The 24,596-nt window shown below is 38.9% G+C and overlaps 1 protein-coding gene across 3 annotated transcripts in view; it reads right to left on the bottom strand.

Annotated features, from left to right (window-relative positions):
- Nucleotides 1–3,820: 3,820 nt before the first annotated feature.
- STAC2 (SH3 and cysteine rich domain 2) overlaps nt 3,821–24,596 on the bottom strand; it is a 53,100-nt gene continuing 32,324 nt past the window's right edge. For 2 of the 3 annotated variants that reach the window (XM_058182165.1, XM_058182166.1), the window contains exons 5-11: nt 24,170–24,282; nt 23,774–23,855; nt 21,977–22,038; nt 20,604–20,701; nt 17,345–17,396; nt 13,216–13,353; nt 3,821–9,201 (exon numbers count right to left, since the gene is read on the bottom strand). In XM_058182165.1, coding sequence (XP_058038148.1) covers nt 9,097–9,201; nt 13,216–13,353; nt 17,345–17,396; nt 20,604–20,701; nt 21,977–22,038; nt 23,774–23,855; nt 24,170–24,282 — 650 coding nt within the window. In that variant the 3' untranslated portion in view covers nt 3,821–9,096. Of the gene's footprint in view, nt 9,202–13,215; nt 13,354–17,344; nt 17,397–20,603; nt 20,702–21,976; nt 22,039–23,773; nt 23,856–24,169; nt 24,286–24,596 lie in introns of all 3 variants that reach the window. The other variant, XM_058182164.1, reaches the window with a different exon arrangement.

Genomic DNA, 24,596 nt, shown 5'->3' with positions numbered 1-24,596 from the left:
TGGCGGCCAGCAGAAGTGATGGCGCTAGGACAGTGCATGATTGGCAATGGGAAAGATGATCTCAGGGGCTGGGGGCAGTGCATGATGTGATTGGCTGCAGGCTGAGAGAGGACAGTAAGATTGGTTGTGGGCGGGGAGAGAAGAATATAAGTAATACTACAGAACGGAGGCATCACATTAATAAAAATAAAGATACCTATCACATCTGTGCTGCAAATTCAATTGCAGTTATTTTTTCCCAAGGTGATTATTTTTCAGACTCATTCTGCAATTTGTGACATTTGTAAATACGTGTTTTCCCCTCTTGGTATAAAACTCATAATACAGTATCCAACATTCAGTGTGGTCCTCAACTGGAAACAAATTGACAGGTACTTTAAAGTTCCCCAAACTGATATACAGATATATACATCCAGTGAATTTAACTTTAAAAGAGCTGATTTTGTAACAAACTCAGAAACAGCTTGGGAAAGATTCCATGGATAAAAATCTTAAAGGAGAAAACAACTCAAGAAGCTTGGAAAACTCTGAAATAGTAATAATAATAAAAGCCCAGTTCAGCACAATACCACTGAAAAAGAAAAACAAGAAATCCAAGAAGAAACTGCGTGGGTGCACAAAGATCTCTCTGATAAATTGAAAGACGAAAACTATAAGTACAATAAATAGGAAGAGGGACACATAATTAAGGTTAAGTACCAACAAATAATCGTGACTTGCAGAGATGAAGTCAAGAAAGCTAAGGCTCAGAATGAATTAGACTTGCAAAAAATACCAAAAACAATTAAAAAAGTTTCAACACACAAGAAACAAGAAAAAAAATTAAGGAAACAATTGGTCCACTAACAAGAGAAAATGGCAAGGAAATAACAGGCAGTAGAGAGAAAACAGAGCTGCCTAACTCATTATTGGCATCAGTCTTCACATAAAAAGAAAATATAGCACAACCTACCAAAAACAGAACCATAAAAGAGATTAGAAATAAAAATTAAAATAAGCAAGAAAACGATAAGAGGGCACCTGTCTGATCAAGATGCGTTCAAATCATTGGGATCTGATGGATTATATCCCAGGGTTCTGAAGGAATTGGGAAGTGAGATCTCAGAACCATTGAACCATATTTTTCAAAGATCCTTGAGGACCAGGGAACTATCTGAGGCCTGGAAAACAGCTGATGTGGTTCCCATCTTCAAAAAAAAAAAAGGGGGGGGGAAGAAGCCTGACATCGATGTCTGGGAAGAACCTGGAAAAGATAATCAAAAAACAGAACTGTGAATACTTAGAAGCAAGTAAAGTTATAACTGTAAGCCAACATAAGTTTGTCACAAACATGCCAAACATCTTATTTCATTCTTTGACAAAGTAACTAAATTAGTGGACCAGCAAAATGTTGTGGACATTATATACTTTGATTTCAGTCAAAAAATAGACCACAACCTACTTCTTGGTACAGAATGGGACATTTAGGCAACAATCCTTGGCTGTGTCCACATTGCTCAGAGGCAACTGCCACTGCCAAAACATAGCAGGCTTTCCCCTGGCCCACTGCCAACAATGGTCCACCGCCAATGACCGCCTGACCCTCCACCTCCAGTCTTGCGTCCCAGCCGCTTCCCCAAGGCGTAATTTGACCGTGGCATTTTGCTACATTGGACAAATAGTCACTATCAAATCAGGTGGCAGACAGCAGCAATATTGTCTTGGGGGCAGTGCACAATTAGCAGAGGGCAGGGTAATCATAGGGGCTGTGGGTGTGTGATGCAATGGGTGGCAGGCTGGGGTGGGAGAGCAAGATCGATGTCGGCTGTGGAGCGGGAGAGCAAGATAGGCGATGGCATCCAACTCTTGGTGGTGGAGGGGAATCCTGGGATAAAGCACAAAATGCAAACTCCAAAGCAAAAAGGCACTACTATATAGCTGTCTGGAAGTGCAAAACCACAAATCTGTCTGCCAAAACCCCCCAAAATTCATTTTCTCTCTCAATCCTTCCCAATGCACATACATGCATAAATAGGAAGCTCCTACCTACTGCTGCATCCCCCCTGCCCACCCCACCCAGTGTTAAAAGCCAAATTATCCACTTAGAGCAAACGCTGGCCCAAATACGGATGGGAGCTTTCCATTTTGGCATCCCCTGCCATTGCCTGTGTGTTGGCTCTGGCCCAAATGCCAAATGGACAGTTCAGCTGTGGCAGTGTGCCGGGATTCCCATTTTGTGGAGTGGCTTTAAAAAAAAACCTTGTTGAGTGCTTAAAAAAACTTGTAAAGAAACCACGGTTTCCTGTACTGACATCCACAACTGCCGCCCTTGCCACCCACTCCGTTCCACAAAATGGGAAGCCTTATCCACTGTTCATTTATTTATGCATGTGCATTGGAAAAGATTGAGAAATAATGAATTGTGCGGGCTTCTGGCAGACAGATTTGTGTCGTTGCCCTTCCAGACAGCATTATAGTAGTGCCTTTTTGCTTAGGAGTTTGCACTTTGTGCTTTATTCCAGTCCCCAGGATTCCCCTCCTCTATCAGCAGTTCCACCACCTATCTTGCTCTCCTCCTCCACAGCTGATACTGATCCTGCTCTCCCACCGCAGCATGCCACCCATTGCATCACATACCACCTCCCCCCAGCTCCTACGATTCCCCTGCCCTCCACCAATTGTGCTTTGCCCACACAGCAAATTGTTTCTGTCTGCCATGTGATTTGATGCCACCCTATTTGTCTGATACAGCAAAATGCCTGGGTCAAACCTTGGGGAATTGGCTGGAGGTGGAGGGTCTGGGGGTCATTGGCGGTGGACCATTGCTGGCAGTGGACTAGGGTAAGAGGAAAGCCTGCTGGGATTCGGCAGTGGCAGTTGGCTGGGAGCAAAGTGGGCACGGCCAAGGATTGCTGCCTAAATGTCTGATTCTGTAACAAGAAGTAGGTTGTGATCTACTTTGGCAAATGTCTTACTGAAATCAAAGTATATTATGTCCACAACATTTTGCCACTAAATTAGTCACTTTGTCAAAGAATGAAATAAGATGTTTGGAAAGTTTGTGACAAACTTGTGTTGGCTTCTGGTTATAACTTTACTTGCTTCTAGGTGTTCACAGATCTGTTTTTTGATTAACTTTTCCAGGAACTTTCCAGACATTGATGTCAGGCTGCTTCCCCCCTCACCCTTTTTTGAAGATGGGAACTACATCAGCTGTTTTCCAGGCCTCAGGTATTTCCCTGGTCCTCCGGGATCTTTGAAAAATATGGTTCAATGGTTCTGAGATCTCAACTGCCAGTTCCTTCAGAATCCTGGGATATAATCTGTCAGATCCCAGTGATTTGAACTCATCTAGATCAGACAGGTATCTTATAATTTTCTTGCTTATTTTAATTTTTATTTCTAGCCTCTTTTATGGGTTATGTTTTTGGTAGGTTGGGCTATTTTCTTTTTATGTGAAGACTGATGCAAAGAATGAATTAGGGTTAGGGTTGAAACTCAACTTCATTCTGAGCCTTAGCTTTCTTGACTTCATCTTTGCAAGTCAGGATTGCTTGTTGATACTCTACTTTAATTATGTGTCTCTCTTCCCATTTATTGTACTTATTGTTTTAGTCTTTCAATTTATCAGAGAGATCTTTGTGCACCCATGCTGTTTCTTCTTGGATTTCTTGTTTTTCTTTTTCAGTGGTATTGTGCTGAACTGGGCTCTTATTATTATTATTTTTTCAGTTTCCCAAATTTCTTTAGGTGTTTTCTCCTTTAAGATTTTCGTCCATGGAATCTTTCCCAAGCTGCTGAGTTTGTTACAATCAGGTCTTTTAAAGTTAAGTTCACTGGATATATATATCTATATATCAGACTGGGGAACTTTAAAGGATCTGTCAGTTCCGGTTGAGGACCACACCAAATGTTGGACACTATGCGTTTTATACCAAAAGGGGAAAACACCTATTTGCATTTTTTACTTTTGATAATAACTTCCTTATCATTTGCCTCCTTTCCTTCCTTAATATGATCCCCACAATAACAAATGTAGCAAGCTGAAGAATGGATCTTGAAAATAGATCACCTTGAAAAAAAAAACTGCAATTGAGTTTGCAGCACAAATGTAATGGATATCTTTTATGTTTATCAATGTGATGTCATCCTTCCCTTCTGTAGTATTCCATTATATTCTACTCCTTTTTCCAATATTTTTTTTTCTTAGATGATGAAAGTATATAATATTTGTGGCAGCAAGAATATGGGCTCATGCACATGATCAGCACCAATAGCAGTATGGAGCACATAGGAAGAGTTTATCAATATTGTAGGAAAAGAAGTCTAGAATTCTCTGAGCCACATCTTGTCTCAAAATTATTTCATAGCATCACCTTATTTCAGAACTGTTATATTTATTCAGTGAAACCTTAGTACTCTGTACTTTCTTTGTCCATCGAAGACCTACCTAGGCCAAGGTGGAAAGATCAACACACGGCAATATAGAATTATTTTATACTGACTTTCTTAAACAAAGAAATTTAAAAGAAATGGTACAGATGACAGTGAAATGCCTTAATATAGGCCAAAGCAAAATCCAACTACAGGAGTTACAGCCCAAAACTCAGAAACACATGAGTTCACACATTCAGGAATATAAGAATAAACTTTTGTGGAAGTAGCTGTAAACTTGGTACCAAATATATACATACTGAGTAACATTTAAAAAGACCGTTCCCTATATCTGTATCTTTCTGTCTTACACACATACAGTACATAGAGATTATTAGCAGAGCACTATCCCACCACACACATTCACTTTCACTGTGTAAAGGCAGGTTTACTATTACTATCCCAATTAGTTGCATGACCACATCCCAAGTCATCCAAATTCTTCAGATCAGGATGTCTTGCTATACTGGACAAATAAGCATATTTATGGACTCTAGAATTGCAAGCAGCTTGCCAAAAGTAAATTTCCAAGATATTAAATAGCCTGGATAATCAGTATATTCAGGTTAAGAACACTATCAGTTATGTGAAAACATATCAAATATTTTAAATATTACATCCATATGAACAGCCTGCAAATTTCATTCACTTGGTGATGATAGCATTGATAGCAAGTGCGGAATAACAATTATTTTAAAGAATGAAGTACCGAGCTAAGACATAGAGAAACATTTGATAAGAACAGCTTAGGCAAAGTGCTGACCTTCAAGTATAAGGTTCTGGCTTTACAATTCTTCACCATACCTTTAACTATCTTACCAGAAGATAACAAAACCAATATTACTTTGACCAAATCGGGAGAAGAAAAACCTATCAATCACAGTGTTTGGTGCATCATAGTATTTAATTCAGAACATTTTTTCCATTTTCTCCCCTTTGACCACAATGCATTCTTCAACATATACAAAGATGCCATTTATAAACATATATGTCTATATGCAGCCAAGAAAGAATTGAACATTATTGCTTAGATGAGTGGGATTCCAGCAAGGAATCAAGGGTGCTACACTTTCTGTACAATGGAGATTTCAAATGTATGTTGAATGTATTTTGTGACCAGTCTCTCACACAGCCTGCCTAAGAAGGAAAATATATTGACATGGCATTGTTTTAGATGTATAGTTAGTTGCTGCTGTAACAATTAGCCAATGAAGAAAAACAAACAAACTATCCCCCACCCCGCAAGTATTGGTAGTTCAGGAGATCCACTGGGCAAGTAAACACATCTTTTGGTTTTAACTCCAAAAATCAGTATATTATCAAGAGAAACATAATGTAATTCTGATTATATTTCCTTCCCTTCACATCTTCTGTATCTCACCTTGCTTCTTGCTGCAGTTTATTCTGGAGAACTCTTATCAGATCACCTCTGTATTACCCCATTCATTAGGGTTATTAATCAAGTAGGGTCAGTAGTATCTGGCCACATGTTCTTCCTCCTCCCATCTTCCATTTCTCTAATCGATTTTATAGCCCCCACCAGGGATATTTTCTATGATGTTATTTTTTGAGAAGTAATTATATCATTTTTCACTAGAAAAGAAAAAATGTGCTTCAATATGTTCCAGTTAACTCCAACATTCTGAATAAAACCTTTAAAGGAGAATAAAGGGGAAACCAATAAAGAAATTACATCTGCCACATGAATTAGTGCGGTAGGAAACCTAAACCTTCCAGCTGGAAGATCTCATATTATGTCCTATGTACTTTCCTCCTGGCACTCTTGATATGAGAATCATAAGATTATGGATCTAATTTTTTAATCCTGACAACCAAGCAAAACTCCTCAGGAATGCTGCTGTGCATGCTGTAAAATTTGCATGTTTATCGAGACAGTGGCTAAACCACTCCGTAAGTGCTTGGTTAGCTTGAGATAACCCCAAATTAGTGCACAAAAAGTGGAAAAGTTCTATCCAACAGTAATTCAAAAATAGTGCAAACGTAACTATGCATAATAAAACAAGAATGGGAAATTCATCTTCCAAATAGATTTTCCTACTGTTGGTCTCTATCTAAACATTATTTATTTTGGAAAATTGCTACGGCTGATACTCTTGTTGCTTATATCATCTATTTTCATGGTCCTGACCCAGAAAAGACAATATAAATGAGTCTGTGTACTTGGTGGAAGATTTATTGTGCCATACTTTAACACATATTGTCCAACAAATATTAAGTGCTTCTTTTTCCTCTACAGCTTCCACTTGGTGACACTGACATTTAAATACATTCTAATCTTTATTATCTTTATATTAGCTTTGCAAGCAATAAATTTCCCAAGGTAGAGTCTGACTCATACATGCATTTACATTATTTGATTTCATTATGCTTAATTTTTGGCAACTGAATGCCTAAGCTCATTTGTTGAAAGCATTTCTAATGATATAAAGTTCCTGGTTATGAAATCTGGACATCATATTTGCAAGTCATTGCTTAGTGTTGCAGAAATTCTATGATATAGATGTGAATCAGACCAATATAGCGATGCCTTTATGATATGGAAATACTTGGAACAATATTCTGATTTCAAGTAAAAAAGAAATACTGATGGATTTTTGAGACGGAATTGAGTAGCTTGCTAACGACTTCTCCCAAGAGAAGATGGATTTGACTGCCAAGGAGCTAATTGATGAAAAAGAAACTGTTTCTATCTAGTGCATGACTAAATGATCATCAGAATGTGAGAGATGGCTTAAATATGGAAGAATCTAAAAGTCATCTCTAAACGTAACACCAGATTCTACTCCTGAATCAGCGTTTCTTCCTTGTGGCAATTTCTTCATTACATGATTTTTTTTGGGGGGGTCCCTATTGCTGAGCAATAACATAGTTTCAGATAGTTTGCACACTTGATCAAATCTTTTTGATGCATCATTTGTTTTCTCATTGCATTGTGCATATGCCTATATTTTGCACTTGTGATAGCAAACAGGATTTGTTTATTGTAACAGCAGTCTTTCACCATAGATTATGGCAAAACCATGTATAATGCAAGGATGACTTTTATGATATGGGCTTTAACATTAGGTTAATAAAAGTTCTCACTAATAGTCTTTATGTAAGAAAACAAGAAAATGTATTTCTACTCCCAAAAAAACAAAATAGAAAACATTTACTGAATGTCATGAATGTGCTGTGTATTGATCATCACCAAATCACCAAGTCGTATTTTGAGAATACCTGATGAATTAAGCACTTAACTGTATATTTTGTATGCTGTTTGGACAATTTGAAGTATAAATAAAGAAAATGTATTTCTGGAGTTTTGGAAGAAGCAAAGGAATACCTATTGCTAACCTACTAACCTAACCTACTAATAGGCTAGAATCACAGTGTTATACGTACTATTGGTTAAATGGTGGTCAATGGTCTATCTCACAGAAGTATTTCATGTGAGCCATCTTTCTCAGGCCAATATCTCATATGTGGCCTGTTATATATTCCAACTGGGCCCAAGAAACCATAGGATTTAACAAGGCATCTCTTCTTAACCAGCAAATCAAGTGAGAAAAATGCTAGTTCAGTCATACTAGGGATGTCGATGCAAATATTATATTAAATAATTCTTTTCAAATCATAGACTTTCATTCTTCTTCTTTTTCTTTCTTTTCTTTCCTTTTCTGTTTTACAAAAATATATCTGCAAATCACATAGCTGAAAGCATGCTGGGAAACAAAGAAATCTGGAGTAACCCGGATCTTTGAACTCCTATGAGCAAAGCAGGAATATTCTCTGTTTAGTTCAGAAAAGCATCTGGCTAAGGAAGGTCCCTGAGAAATTATCAATGCTGCTATCAGTTATATGGCGGGTCAGCCACTACACACTGAGGAGCAAACATAGTTGTATGATTTCCCCAGGACCCAGGAAAGGGCACAACAGAATTGCAAACCACTTCGCCTCCTAAAAATTAAGCAGAAGAGGCTCCAAAGTAAGACTCCTCAGTATGTGACCAATAAAAGGCTGTATATAATTGCCTGGCCACATCATCTTTTTGACAGACGGTGATACTAATTGTGAGCAAACAGTCACACAAATACAGAGAAAGAAAACTAACACAGAAACCAACACACCACATGGTCTTCTTAGTCAGAGAAGGGCTTTGCATTTCCATGGGTAGCTTGCATGCAACAGCATTGTTGGGGAATTTCTGAAATTGGGAGGGGGTCGAGAGCCTTACACTAAGATAGATCCCTCCCAATAAGTTAAGGCTGGTTAATTATTAACTGGCATCTATTGTCAGGGTCCAAAGACAAGAAGACAGGGTGTGAATTACAGCAGAGGAAATCTCCCTCACATTCACAACACAGTGAGCTCTTCGCCACAGACCTTTACAAAGACTGCAGTGAATGTGATGAGAAACTAAGTCAAACAGGAGTGAATTTCCAACCCCACGTGGATAAAGATACACAGCAAGTGGTGCTCTTGCCAATTCCCCCTCAAGCGTTCTTTTACCCCTTCCACAAAAGCTGCTCGCAAGATCCAGTGGGAAGATTCTGTGAAACAGTGATTACCCAGGTGCTCCGATATGGGGTGGCCTAGAGGAACACAAGGCAGCTTCGCTCCCCTTGTAGGCGTCCTCTTTTTAGTGTATACTTCTCTCATTTGGCTCCTCATCTTTCATCTTCAAATTTCTGTCAGAGTATCAGCAGGCACCAGCCCACGTTTTTTGCCACTTGTCACCTTGATGAAACCTTCATTCTCTTTGGTCTTTCCCACACCAACACAGATCTAGGAGAATCAGAAGAAGGGGTGGTGAGAATCCTAAATGTTATCCAAAGACTCAGAAGTGGTAAATGTAAACGTACTATGAACCCCACAATGTGACATTTAAAGTATGTAATTGGAGTAATAAGTATTACTTACTGTCTTGTTTGTGTGTTTTGGAGGCATTTTAAAAAATGAAGTTTGGATTTTGGCTCAGTGTTATTCAGTCACTTTTGATTCTAATTTATTGCCAGATAGCTTTTGAATTCTGTCACAAAGTATTTGATAGTAGTAGTATTCCAAAACTCATGCTTCTCATGGGCATTTTAAAAATTGTAGAGAGTTTTTCATAAACAAAAGGTCCTTTTCAGCAACAATCTTCTTGTTCTGGCCAAGAAGTTGCACTTTTTAAAGTTAAACCATAAAGGTTACAACCTTCATAGTAAAAAAACTTTGGCAGCTTGTACAACTCATCGGACTTTGGTGCCTTGTACGACTCATTGTACAAGCTGTATCATGTCTCATCAATTATCCAAAATTTCAAGTGGCAGATAAAGAGTAGCATATACAACATATATAAACATAACCAAAACCCTTCTTTCCTGATCAGTGCCTATAATAACTGGGAGACTGTTCAAGAAAGAGAAATAACACACATGACATATATAAACCTCATACAATAGCAATGTATGTATGGAAAAAATAAAATAAAAATAAGAGATTGGTTCCAAAACAAAGGAGGGAAATGTATTGGATACTCTTTTATATACCAGCCCCACTGCTGTAATAAACAGAAGAGACTGGATCCCCTAATTCTGGATTAAATTTTATGAGATACTACAGTGCCTCTTATATAAAGTTTAAACTTAACTTTTGTTTGGATTTATGCTAACACTCCTAGTTAGTTATAAGGTTTTTCAACCCTCTGTGTAGGCTTCCACATATTAGAGAACAAACCTCTAATATCAAGAAAATTCATTATTGGGTAAGAGTCCACCTCACAACAATATACATTTCTAGATATATTTCTGTGTTACAATAATAATAATAATAATAATAATAATAATAATAATAATAATAATAATAATAATAATAATAATAATAATAATAATAATAATAATAATAATAATAATAATAATAATAATAATAAAAGTATTTTCAATGGAAACACCAAACAAACTTCCCTAAGCAACTGTCTTTGTGTTTCTTCTGTGCTCCAATATTTTTCACCTTGGCTTGCATCTCATCTCCACTATCTTACTGGCTATCCTTTGCTTGGCATCCAAACTGACTTAAGCTCCTTTCTTCCATTATTTGTAGGACCCAGCCCTTCCTTACTGATTCAGAATAACTTGGTTTGCTCAAAACTTATTGAAATGGACCAAAGAATTCAGATTGGCTGAAATCCTACACACTGAGAGTGGATGCAGGAGTATTAGGCTGGCAGAACAACATGGGTGCAAGGAGATGCTGAGTTTGTTTTGAATGTTCAAGAGGGAAGGAATTTGGAATGCCCAAATGGAAAATTCACTGGCTGCAAAGTTAATCCCAGGACTTTCTATTAAAATCATTAGAGGAGGAGACTAAGGACAAAGTGCTTTATACACCAGGGACCTTTTTATATAGACGCACCTCCAATATTATTAAATTTGGTATGGGAATATATTAATCATCCTTCTCCAACAGCTGCTTTTCCTAACCTGTTATAAAGCTATCATGATCACCAGGAATCTGAGTCTTCTTGTTCTGACTCAACTGAAGGGAAAAAGCTAGAACATCTCCTTTGTACAATCTCTGGATAATTTCATTTTGCTGAATTATAGTCCATCTGAATTATAGTCCATCTGAAATTGTCAAAGAAGCATTGCTACTGAATTACATAGTGATTCAGTGAAAAGTTCTGACTCATCAAAATGTCTCCAATGTCTAATTTAGGACCAAGATTTTAGTTCTTTAGCAATACACAAACAAGGTGCACCTCAGCTGCAGTTCAGCTTATGTGCAATAATACTGTGCACAATTGTATAAAACCTTCATGTCCAATTCATCACCATAATGTGAAGCACGGATATTTGCTCCTAAATATAGAACGTTGAGAATTGGTAGTTCTGACATATTATGTAATTAGGGGATAACTAGTTTAAATGTTAAATTGCACTGACAACAATGGTACATATTATCAAGACCATGGCTTTCCAGTTGTGACGTATGGCTGTGAAAGCTGGATCATTAGAAAAGTTTAACCTGGACCACAAGAAGAACAATACTTGATGAAGTAAAATTAAGACTATTCGATGCAAGCACAAATAAGAATGCTAAAGTTTAAATATTCTGGATACCAGTCGTGAAGGGTGAGTCACTATACAAGCCTCTAATTCTTGGAATAATAAAAGATAATTCCAAGAGTTTGGCAGAAGACAAAATTACTAGATACTATCAACAGATAACACAAGCAAAAGGTTACAAGAATATAAAAAAGCAAAGGATAAAGTTTATCCTAGCAAAATGATGTCCATCAGGTTACAAAGACTGAAGAAAAATATAGTCCTTTTTAGGACCAACCTGGTGTTTGGATTCAACAGGCAATACCAGGAAAACGAGTTAGAACTGAAAACAAGCCAACCAAGCTTCCTCCCCCAGCCACCCTGTTTAAAAACACATGGACTTGTCCCTAAATTTCCTAGGAATCATGTTTGACTTCTTTTATTTTAAATTACCTTTTATTTCAGGGGTAGGAAACCTTTTTCCCATAAGGGCAGGGGTAAATGCTCCCAGTTCGTACTGGTAGCGATGGTGGCGGGTGGTTCGGAGAACCAGTAGCAAGAATCCCTGCCCCCCCACATGCCCAGATGAGCCTCACGATCATCAGAGGTTTTCTTTCTTTTTTTTTTTTTTTACTTTTAAAAGCATTTTTTCTTCGGCTGAAAAAATGCTTTTAAAAGTAAAAAAAAAGGCTCTGATGATCGTGCGGCTCAGCTGGGACTGTCAGAACCTTTTAAAAGCATTTTTTCTACAACCTCTTCGCAAAAAGGTTGTAAAAAATGCTTTTAAAAGGTTCTGGCAATCCCAGCTGAGTTGCCTGATTGTCAGAGGCTTTTTTTTCTTTTAAAGGCAAAAAAAATGGTTTTAAAAGAAAACAACAGCCTCTGATGATCAGGCAACTCAGCTAGGATCTTCAGAGCCTTTTAAAAGCATTTTTTTACAACCTCTTCGGCAGGGGTGAAAGGCTCCCGGTTCGGACCGGATCACACGATCCGATAGCAATTGGGGCAGGTAGTTCGGAGAACCGGTAGCAAAAATCCCTGCCCCCTCCCCCAATGCCCATGCTTCGCTGTTCCTCTTCTCTGTCCCTGAAGCTCTCGGTGGTGATATAGCTGCAAACGGCCTTAAATGACTGCCACGGCACTTCAAAGGGCCGCACTATAGCTGATCAGCGCTGTAGGCAGCTAGTAGACCACTGCCTCTACTTTTAAAGAAGGTAGACTGGTGCCTGCCAAAAAAAGGCCTCTCAGTAAAAGGCACTTGGTAGACCGGTGCCTCCCAAGTTTTGTATACTTTATTATTTTTATTATTTATTATTATTGACCATGCCCATTCAGTCACCTGACCACCAAGCCACACCCACCAATTAAGCCACGCCCACAGAACCGATAGGGAAAATTTTTAGATTTCATCCCTGCTCTTCAGCCAAAAAGGTTGTAGAAAAAATACTTTTAAAAGTAAAAAAAAAAAAAAGCTGGCCATACCTACCCAGTTACATTACCACCACTACCAAGCCACGCCCACAGAACCAGTAGTAACAAATTTTACATTTCACCATTGCATAAGGGCTACAGAAAAGTTATGAGTGGGACCAAAGTTGCATTTTAATTCTCCTTGGATGACCCCATTTTATTTTCACTTCTTCAAGGCGAGTGCCAGCTGAGAGGCAGGGCATATCTTTCCAAACTTGAACTGACTGGTCACAGATCAGCTTTGTGAAAAAGAGGCTAGAGACCTTACTTGTTCACGTCTATATTTGGGGGCATACATGCCTACCTGGTTTTCTTTAAGGCTCAGCTGTCCCTGTTCTTTGTTGCCACAGAAAGTCCTAAAGCATCTCCAAACAGTTTCACCTGGGCGAACTCGCTGGACAAAATTGGCTGGGAAAAAGCCAATGCGGTCTCCCATCTTCCCCTAGATTGCAAAACAAAAATGTCACCACTATAGCACAAAAGTCTGTGACAGTATTTATGTTATACTTTTATATCTTGCTCATCAGCAGGCATAGAAATCTGGCCTTTTAAATTAAAAATTATAAACTGAGACCTGTAATTCTCTGGATTTTAAATAAGAGCCATAGCAAGGAAAATTGGCCCTAGAGAAATGTTCTGCTTTATGGTAAATACATGCATAGTCATATATTTGCTGGGTTTTTTTTCCAACAGGCAATAAAGAAAAATATTGATTTCATCAGATTTCTACTGGATTTTTCATAATATAATTATGATTTTTTTTTTGTAATGGGTTTATTGTTTTGAGATTTTTATTGCATGTTATGGTTGGAAAGCACCTGCAAGGAGGGTTTTTATAAAGGCAAAGTAGAAGTTTATTCAGAAATAAATATCTGAATCAGGTAAAACATTTGCCACTTGCTTTACACAATAAGGGCTGGGGAACTATCCTTACTATATGGTGAAGGTAACTCTTTAAAACACTGTTTTAGAGCTTCATCACCTTTCTCAAAATCAGTTCTCCCCAACTGATACTTTCCTAATTTATTGGTACTGCATCTACCAGAAAATCCAAACAGTGTCGCCTTTGTGAATTTTGGTCCCAACATATGGTATTTTTAGAGTGATTGGTTGGAAAACCTAGCTGTATATCAGGGACTTCCAAAATTTTTCAGGACCAACATTCTGCATTCTTTGATTGCTAAGCTGATGGTCATGGGCAGGATGATTGGTGTAACATCAAGGAATAAGTAATCTGACTAGAGCCCAGTGTGCTTTCTTAGCTTTGTCTTTGCCATTCAAAGAACTACTCAATGATTCATTTTGGGATGCTAAAAAATATGATTTCAATAACTTAGCTTGAGAAGGATTTCATGGATGAGAATCCTCACGGGGAAAACAATCCAAGAGGCCTGGGAAACTTTGAAAAGATTACAAAAGCCTAGTCTAGCACAATTCCAATGAAGAAGAAAAATAGGAAATCTTAAAAGACCAGCATCACTGCACAAAGAACTCTGATAAACTGAATGACAAAAAGGACAAAATATTTTTAAAAATAAAAAAATGGGCACATAACTAAGGTAGAATATCAGCAAATAGCCAAACCTGCAAAGATGAAGTCAGGAAAGCTAAAGCTCAGAATGAATTAAGGCTTGTGACAAAGTCAAAAGTAACAACAAAAAAAGCTTTTTTTCATGTAAAAAATGAAAAAAAGTAAAGGAAACTTTTGGTCCATTAATGGGAGCAGATGGCAAGAAGATGACAAGCAGCAGGGAGAAAGCAGAATTTCTTAACTGAGTTTTTGCATCTGTCTTTACCCAAAAGGAAAAAAACAGCCTATCCTATAAAAAAAATGCAAAATGCAGATTAGGAATATAAATCAAAATAAGCAAGAACATGGTAAGATAACTTTCTACTTGAGATGAGTTCAGATCACTAGGTCCAGTTGGATTACATCTCAAGGTTCTGAAATAACTGGCAGATGTGATCACAGAACCACAGAGCCATATCTTTCAAAGATCCTGGAGCACTGGGGAACTAGAGGACTGGAAAAGGGCTGATATAGTTCCCATCTTCAAAAACAGGGAAAAAATGGATCCAGGAAACAGACCTATCAATCTGACATCTATCCCTGGAAAGATTCTGGAAAAGATAATCAAGCAATGAATCTGTGAACAACTAGAGCCAAGCAAAGTCATAATCAGAAACCAATGTGGGTTTATCAAAAACAGATCATGTCAGACAAATCTTATTGCATTTTTTGACAAAGTGACAAAATTAGTGGACCAGCGATATAATTTATTTGGACTTCAGTAAAGGATTTGATAAAGTAGACCACAACCTACTACTTGACCAGGTGGGAAAATATGAATCAGATCAAGGGACCTCAACCTCTGGACCAGTACCACTCTGCGGCCTGTCAGGAACCAGTCTGTGCAAGTGGAGGGCAAGTGTTCAAAGCTTCATTTGTACATGCACGGGAGCTAGGCTGCGCATGCAAAACCATCCCTTCCCTCCTGCCACCACTGCTGCTGCCAATCTGTTGAGATAGAAACATTGGGGACCACTAGGTTAGATAGCATCACTATCAGATGTTTTGTAATTGGCTGATCAACCACATACAATGTGTAGTCCTTAATGGATCTGTTTCTATATGGAAGAAAGTATGTATGCAGTGGGACACCTCAAGGCTTTGTCTTAGGCCCGGTACTCTTCAATATCTTCATAAATGGTTTAGACAAGAGGATACAAGGTGAACTCATCAAATTTGCAGATGACACCAAGCTAGCAGGAATAGCCAACACTACAGAAGACAGGCTCAAGATACAGAAGGATCTTGACAGACTTGAACACTGGGCTCTATCTAACAAAATGAAATTCAATGGTGACAAAAGTAAAGTTTTACATTTATGCAAGAAAAACCAAATACATAGGTATAAAACAGATGTACCTGCTATGAGATGGATCTTCACATGGACAATCACTTAAATATGAGCCAGGAGTATCCTGCAGCTGCCAAAAAAGCCAGTGCAGTCCTAGGCTGCATTAACGGAGATATAGAATCAAGATCATGTGAAGGGTTAACACCTCTTTATAATGCCTTGGTAAGGTCACACTTGGAATATTGCATATAGTTGTGGTCACCACAATATAAAAAAGATGTTGAGGCTCTGGAAAGAGTGCAGAGAAGAGCTCCAAAAATAATTAGGGGACTGAAGGTTAAAGCATATGAAGAATGGTTGCAAGAAATGGGTATGTTTAAGGAAAAGAAAGATTAGGAGTGATATGACAGCAGTGTTCCAAGAGGCTGTCACAAAGAAGAGTGAAGTGGGTGGGTTGTCAACCACTTCCAAAGCACCTGGAGGTAGGACAAAAACTTGATTAGTTTTAGATGGAAACTAATCGAGGAGAGAACTTATCTAGAATTAAGGTGAAGTTTCCTGACCGAATAATTAATCAGTGGAATGACTTGCCTCTAGACGCTTTGGGTACTCCAACACTGGAGTTTTTTAAGAAGAGATTGGACAACTATTTGTCTGAAATGGTATACAGCTTCCTGCTTGAGCAGGAGATTGGACTAGAAGACCTCCAAGGTCCCTTCCAACTCTGTTATTCTGTTATATACTGAAATAAATATATAAAAACCAGGGCACTATAATATTCCTCCTGGCCTGCAAACCATACAAGGCTTTTATCAGTATTTAGGTTATCTTGGGTTTAGGAAATGAGACCCAAAGAAGCATATAATTGTTTATAATTAAATTATAATGATTATAGTGATAGAATCTCCACTTTAGAATACCTAGATATTGAGAACCTGGTCTTCTGTACCTGCAAACTTGTAGCTGGAATCTTCTTTCTTTCTTTCTTTCTGTCTGTCTGTCTGTCTGTCTGTCTGTCTGTCTGTCATTCTGTGCATATCTCTCTCTCTCTCTCTCACACACACACACACACTTCTGAATCACCCATCTCCTCAAAGATGAAGCCTTTAATCACAATGAACTACAGATTTCCTCCCCCCTCGCCCCTATCTTTAGGATCCTGCCCCTTACTACCAATCAGGAAACTTCTGAAGACAGAACTTTTCAGAAAGAGCAGAGGATGTCACCACTGTAGTGCAATGGTTAAGATGCTGGTCTAAGATAAGGGAGTCCCTGGTTCAAGTACATGGTAAGCCACGAAGCTCACTGGAGACTTTGGCCCAGTCCTTCTCTCTCAGTTCAACCTAGCTCATGGAGTTGTTGTGGTGGGGAAAACATGGGAGAGAAGGAGTGCTGAATAAGCTGCCTTGGGCTTCTGAATGAACTGGTTATAAAAAATCAATTGATCGATCAATCAATCAATTGGTCAAACACAAGTGGTGGCACTTTTCATATAAGAAGTTGAGTTGCATATTTTATGGGAAATACAGTATATGTTCAGATCTCTGTGTTCTGCCATAATATTCTGCTCACCTTCCACCAATCTTCATTAGAATCATCTATCAGCATGATTCGATCTCCTGGCCTGCAGGGACAGACAAAGTCTAGTTTATCTCCAGCTGTCTTTTGGGTAGTAAGATGTAGGGAATGCCACAGTATAAAAATCACTGGGCAAAATAAGTAGCCTACTAGAAGTACATGAGTCATTACTTGCAGGTGTCCCACCAGCAACCACAGCCTTAATCTTGAGTGGTAGCTCCTTTAAGCTCTGTCAGCAAGGTTTCACAGTAAAAGAACTGACTTACTTTTGGCACTGGATTGCCCCCAGTGCCAACAAGGATGAAGCCATGAGTCCTCTTTATAACACTATCAATGACTTGCAAATTATCTACCTGGAGGGTTTTTTTCATTGTGGTAGGGGATTTCAATCATACTAACTTGAAAGCAGCCCTCCTTGATTTCCATCCATATATGGACTTTGCCATTAGGGGTGGGAACATCCTGGACTTAGCTTACTCTACCATTGAGGAAGCATTTAAGGCTGCCCCTCACCCTCATTTTGGCTCCTCAGATCACCTCTCCGTGATGCTTATGCCAGCATATAAACCTTTGCTAATCAGAGAGAAACCAATTAGAAAACAAGTGAGTGTGTGGCCAGCAGGAGCTATGGAAGCTCTACAAGATTGCTTTGAGTGCACTAATTGGAACATATTTAAAGAGGCTGCAGTGAATGAACAACATACTGATGTGAATGAATACACTTCTACGGTGTCTGCTTATATGTGAAAGTGTACGGTGGATGTCAGTGTTCTTAACACTTTTGTCGTACGAGCAAATAAAAAACCTTGGGTGTCGTAGGAGATCTGTGTGATGCTGAAAGTGAGAAACACTGCTTTCAAATCAGGTGATGTGGCAGCACTTAGAATAGCAAGAGCTGATATGAGACATGTTATAAAAACAGCAAAGGGGGCCTACAGTCAGAAAGTACAGAACTTTTTTCAAGAGCCTATGGACCCGAGACGCATGTGGCAAGGCATTCGGGTCATTCCTGACTATAAGGCATCTTCCCTGACATGTAAGGGGACATAGATTCTCTAAACCAGGGGTCTCCAACCTTGGTCCCTTTAAGACTTGTGGACTTCAACTCCCAGAGTTCCTCAGCTTTGCTGGCTGAGGGACTCTGGGAGTTGAAGTCCACAAGTCTTAAAGGGACCAAGGTTGGAGTCCCCTGCTCTAAACAAGCTAAATATGTTATTTGGATGGTTGGAGGCCACAAACAATGTTCCAGCAAGGAAGGCTGTTTCCTTCCCTGATGAGCAGACACTCAGAATAGAATAGAATTTTATTGGCCAAGTGTGATTGGACACACAAGGAATTTGTCTTGGTGCATATGCTCTCAGTGTACATAAAAGAAAAGATACGTTCATCAAGGTACAACATTTACAACACAATTGATGGTCAATATATCAATATAAATCATAAGGATTGCCAGCAACAAGTTATAGTCATACAGTCATAAGTGGAAAGAGATTGGTGATGGGAACTATGAAATGATTAATAGTAGTGCAGATTCAGTAAATAGTCTGACAGTGTTGAGGGAATTGTTTAGCAGAGTGATGGCCTTCGGGAAAAAACTGTTCTTGTGTCTAGTTGTTCTGGTGTGCAGTGCTCTATAGCGTCGTTTTGAGGGTAGGAGTTGAAACAGTTTATGTCCAGGATGCGAAGGATCTGCAAATATTTTCACGGCCCCAGGTTTGATACAACTGCTGTTCGAAAGGTCCTGTGGGAAATCAATACTCGGAAAGCTGCTGGTTCTGATAATATCCCTGGGCGAGTACTTAAGGAGTGTGCTGACCAGCTGGCCACTGTTCTCACAGACATCTTCAACTTCTCATTGCAAGACACCTTCAACTTTTCATAGGCCGTGGTTCCATCATGTTTTAAGACTGCCATCCTTGTATTAGTGCCCCCAAAAGCCAACATCACATGCCTTAATGATTACCATCCTGTGGCACTCACTTCCATTAGATGAAGCGTTTTGAGAGATTGGTAAAGGATTATGTGGTTTCATGCATGTTTCCCCCTACATTTGACTCATTACAGTTTGACTATTGGAAGATCCACTCTATAGATGATGCACTTTCCTATGTGCTTCTTCTTAGCTTGGCACATTTGGAGGAGAAGAATACTCATGTGTGAATGCTGTTTAATGATTTTAGTTTGGCATTCAACACAATCATTCCTTAGCATTGTTGAACAAACTGGGCCTGTTAGGTTTTAATACTCCTTTATGTAATTGGATACTGGATTTCCTTATTGATAGGCCTCAATTTGTGCGAGTTGGAAGAAAAGTCTCCAACTCCATCTCCTTGAGTACAGGTTCCCCACAGGGCTGTGTCGAGTCTGATACTGTTTACCTTAATGACCCACGACTGCTGTGTCAAATCTGCTACAAATCATAATGTGAAGTATGTGAATGATACAGCATTCAGTGCAGCAAAAACAGACCGTAAAGTGAGTGTGCAGGGTCTCTATCAATGCTTTGAGCTCTAAGCACATAGCGCTTATAAGGAGTATCCTGAATGACAAGAAGCGAGTTTCCTATAATCTTCTCGGCTGTTCTTACCACTCTCTGAATGGACTTTCTATCTGAGGCACTGCTGCCATCAAACCAAACCGTGAAGGATTTTGTTAAAACATCCCAATCATGCCTCTGTAAAAAGTGGTGGGGATAAAAAGAGAAAGATATGATCTCCTCATCTGATGCAGGAAATGCAGATACTGGTTTGCATGCTTCACTAAGGATGACGTGTCAAGAGATCAGTTCAGATTGTTACTTATCTGCACCCACAGATACTTAATGCTATTGACCACCTCTACAGCTGCATCCTTGATTCTGAGTGGAGTATGACCATGCCGGCTCTTCCTAAAATCTACGATGATCTCCTTTGTTCCCTATGTCATCTGTCTGGTAAACTCATAAGATTTGTTTCTCTCGCAATGTACATGTATACATCCAAACTAGACTGTGTTCTTTCTCGATGTCATATAATATATGTGGATATATGCATAATTTATTTATTTGTTTGTTTGTTTGTTCATTCATTCATTCATTCATGTTATGTTAGAGGCGGAGACCCTTTGAGAGCTGTACGCAACGAAATTTCATTTGAATGTATGCTAATTAGTGTACATTCAAAGTGACAATAAAGTTATTATTCTAAGTCTACTTTATGCCCATCTCATGCTATGGATTTTTAGATTGGTTATCTGAGAATAAGGGCATACTTACTTTAGTGGCAGATCATTGTTTTCCTGAGGCAGAAACTTGTACAGAGCAACATAAGAATACATGGGTGAGACCTCTTTGCGTGTAGAGCCTTGAGATGGCTATTGGAAAAAGAAATAACAAGAAGAAACATTGCAGTCTTGAGACACGTGGTGTAATCTTTAGGGATCTAGTCTGAAGTAAACAGCAAAATACCATTTGATGCAAAGTGTTCCTACATTTTACAGCTTTTGCAAAATGCTATTACGGGGCAGACAGATAAAGATCTTATGATTACCAGAACTTGCTACTTTCCATGCTAGAGATGGTGAAGGTTTGTTGGAAAGAATTTGTGAAAGGGAAAGAGTGCAGTTGAGCGAAATGGGTCAGGAAAAGGGCAGAAGCCAGCACAAAAGTAAAGCTGTGTGAAAGAGTCACGCACTCCATTGACAAGGGCCTTTTTCCAGCCTTCTATCCATCCTGAAATCGATAGTTTTGCTTGGCTATATTTTTCACAACTTTCTTTGAAGGAAAAAAAAAATCAGAACATATGCCACTTGGCTTCTTTAAAAAGCAGAGCTCTGAACCTTTAAATTGTTTATAGAATCATGGGGGATGGCATTTGAGCCACTGAATTCAGCCCCCATTCAATATGAAAACCCAGATTAAAGCACTGATGACAAATATCTGACTCACACTGTCCAAACATGTTTAGCAAATGTCCCTAAGAAAATGAACCCACTGCCGTCAAGAAATGTTCTTAACTTTCAAACAAAATCTGTTTTCCTGACAGAGAACAGGTTATGGCCTTCTTCTGAATAAAATCTCTCCAAAGAATGCAGTCATAATCTTCTCAGTCTTCATTTCCTAACACTAAACACAATTCCCTTAATTGTGTCTAGCAGGAATTATTTTGCCAGTCATTCTCATTGTCCCGCACTACATTTTCTTTAAGAAATTCTACACACATATAAAATGTCTGTCTCCTTCGTGACTCACTAAGGAAATTTATTACAGTGGATCATCACTAAATAACTATACTTTGACAAGAAAGGGTAGAGAATTTCTGGGTTGGACTGCTAAATAATTATCCCACAAGAGAAAATAATTTAAAAAAGGAAAGTTGTGGCATGTAGTTCCATGCAACTCTACTTTTAAAGTTGAACTACTATACTAAACAATCTTTTTGGTTCTTGAATTTTAAAAAGGAATAAAAGCCAAATATTAATAAACAAAAATATAACATTATTGTATGCAATTTCTCTCCTTCCCTGCCTTCCTTCCTTCTTCCCTCTTTCTCTAGAAATAAAAATCTGAAGAAGGAGCTAGATCCTACATTTTTGGGGTAATCTCTGCTTTTTCTCAATGTTCAAATGAAATGGGTTTTCATGTTCTACCTGTTGCCCTGAGTTCTTTTCTTCCAATACAGGGTTCTCTCCTTCTGTGGCCGCTGAGAAAACTGAAAGAAAAAAAAAAGGCAGAGGATATTAAAGTTCATCATTCCAGTATGCAATGAAACATATATTCTTTCTTTCCTTTTTCCCAGAGAAGGATGCAATCCATCATCAGAGATGAAAAGAGATCTAGAAGTTCATTAAGAAACAACACCCAGAAATCAGAGAAGCAGTCACTGACAGAAAATCTGGGCAAAATGGTGTTCTTCAGGTTGCAAAGATTAGACCTAGCTTTGAGAAGAAATTTTAATTAAATGGTCTTTGCTGCAATTGGAGGAGTGTTTGTACAGGGGGATTTTTTTTAAGGATTCCAGAATAGCCTCAGTCTCGCCTTTAGCAAAACACTGAGAACTGAAGGCGTTCAAAGTCATAAGCCTTAATCTCTGAGCCAGTCTTGCCTTCCACAGTACAATTTAGGACCAAAGGGGATAATTTGCATTAGAACAATTTTTGGAAGACTTACCAAACAGTATGCAAGGATGTAATCATTCAAAATAAAATATACAATATGCGAAAGAAGATCGAATTAGAAAGAGCAAGATTTATTGCCTTTAGTACAGCCACTTGGATATCTCCCATGACTTCTGAGTTGAATTTTACTTCCATCCCAGAACAAAGAAGGGGATATCAGCTTCCATGGAAATTCTGAATTACATAATAATTCTGTATAGAAATTACACATAGGAGGGAAAGGAAAACAAACAAAGAGGAAGGCCAAGGCCAAAGCTGAGCTTTTGTTCCAAAAATCTTTTCCACCTAATTTTGTGCACTTTGCAGAACTGGAAAGGGAAGGAGAAGAAGGAATGAATGAGAGAGGGGATGGAAGGAGAGAGAAAGAGAGCACACACCGCCACCAGCACTGGTATAATTCTCCAAGGTTGGATCGGATCACTCTCTCTCTCTGTCACTACACACACACACACACACACACACACACACACACACACACACACACACAAGTTCAGACCTTCCAACCTCACAAGATCTTGGTTTTTTCATCTTGTATTTTGGAAGATCTGATTGAACTATTTTTTTTTTACGACAGTCCCACAAACTACTTTTGTTGCCCTGCATGTGGCAGCAGAGAATGGAACTGGAAAGCAGGTTGAAGAAGGGCTGTGGCTGTGGCTGCTCTGGGGTGGGGTGAGAGTTTGGCATGGGTGGTCTGGCTGAAGGATCCTCAGGTAAGCCAGTGCAGGGCACATGGAGGCACCCTCTGCCTTGCTTCATCCCCCACCCCCTACCTTGTTTTGTCCTCCACCCACACCCGCTTGATTTTTACAGATGCGCCTCACCCCACCTCATACAACCACATAGTGGATGGGCCTTAACTAGGCCTTCTTTTAGGCACAGGCATGAAAATTGGGCTAGGTCTTCTTTTCTGGGTAGGCCATATTTTCGGGAAACATGGTACTAGAGAAAGAAATATAAATTTCTTATAATATAATATAAATATAAAGAGAGAAAGAAACAGAGCAAGAGAGACAGAGACAGAGAGAGAAAGCGAGGGAGCAAGTGTGACTACATTAACACAGGCTGAGCCATCCCTCTTTTTGTGTATTACACTGAGGGAGCTCAACCAATCTCCTTGTACATATGTTGTGCACTGACAATAAAGATTTGATTTGAATTGAATTACATATGTATGTGGTTGGGTGAAGGTAAATTTTGGGCATGGCTAACAAAATAGGTTATTTTACATATGTTACATTGTTAAGTGGGAACGGGAATTTTACTTACCATTATCGGTCATATTTTCCTCTGCTGTTGGTCCACTTGCTGTTGAGCCTTCTGTGTTCTGAACTAGTTCCTCCTTCTCATTCTGGAAGAAATAAAGGCCTCTCTGAGATCAGCCAAGGTTGGCTGAATGTTGCTACCTGCTTCAACTATACATTCCCTCATATTGATCTTGACTCTTTATAAAATGAGTACCAATGAAAGAAACGTGTATTGCTTTCTTGATTTACTCATAGTTTCCACCTCTCTTCCTATCCTTTTTCACATATATCCATTTCCAATAAATTTTTCTGCACTATCTTCTCTAGGTTTCACAAATGGGTTTCCCTCAACCCCAGTGTGTTCATCAGGGACCTGTTAATGTTACCAAAATGAAATCTTTGAATTTAGGGACTATACCAGACTCTTGGTGGGGGACTCTGAGGTGCTGCTGAAGCTGGAGCGATTCATGTAGGCCAGTGAAGTGCCGTAGCGCAAAGTCTCATAAACGGGATCTACCTTTCCACTGGGGCCTGCTGGTAAACCAGATACATTTTAGAATTGGATTGTCATGCACAAAGGAGAAGCAAAGGAAGCTGTCATAAGCAGGGTCACTTTATTCTATTATTCTGTACTTTGTGAAGCATACGCTGTCCTGGATTATTTGTAAAATTCCTTGTGCAATGAGCGAAATCTGTTCTCATCAGCCAGATTAACCCACCATGCTTTCTAGTTACCATCTGGAAGGACAGATCTGAGTTGCAATGACCAGTCAAATTCTTCTACTCGGTTCCCTGATAAAGAATCCATTTGCTAAATTGGATCTGGGAGGCCTTTGAATTCCAAA

Source organism: Ahaetulla prasina, chromosome 4 (assembly GCF_028640845.1).
Source record: "Ahaetulla prasina isolate Xishuangbanna chromosome 4, ASM2864084v1, whole genome shotgun sequence".
In the NCBI taxonomy this organism is placed as follows: Eukaryota; Metazoa; Chordata; class Lepidosauria; order Squamata; family Colubridae; genus Ahaetulla; species Ahaetulla prasina.
This window is presented reverse-complemented; position numbering and strand designations above follow the sequence as displayed.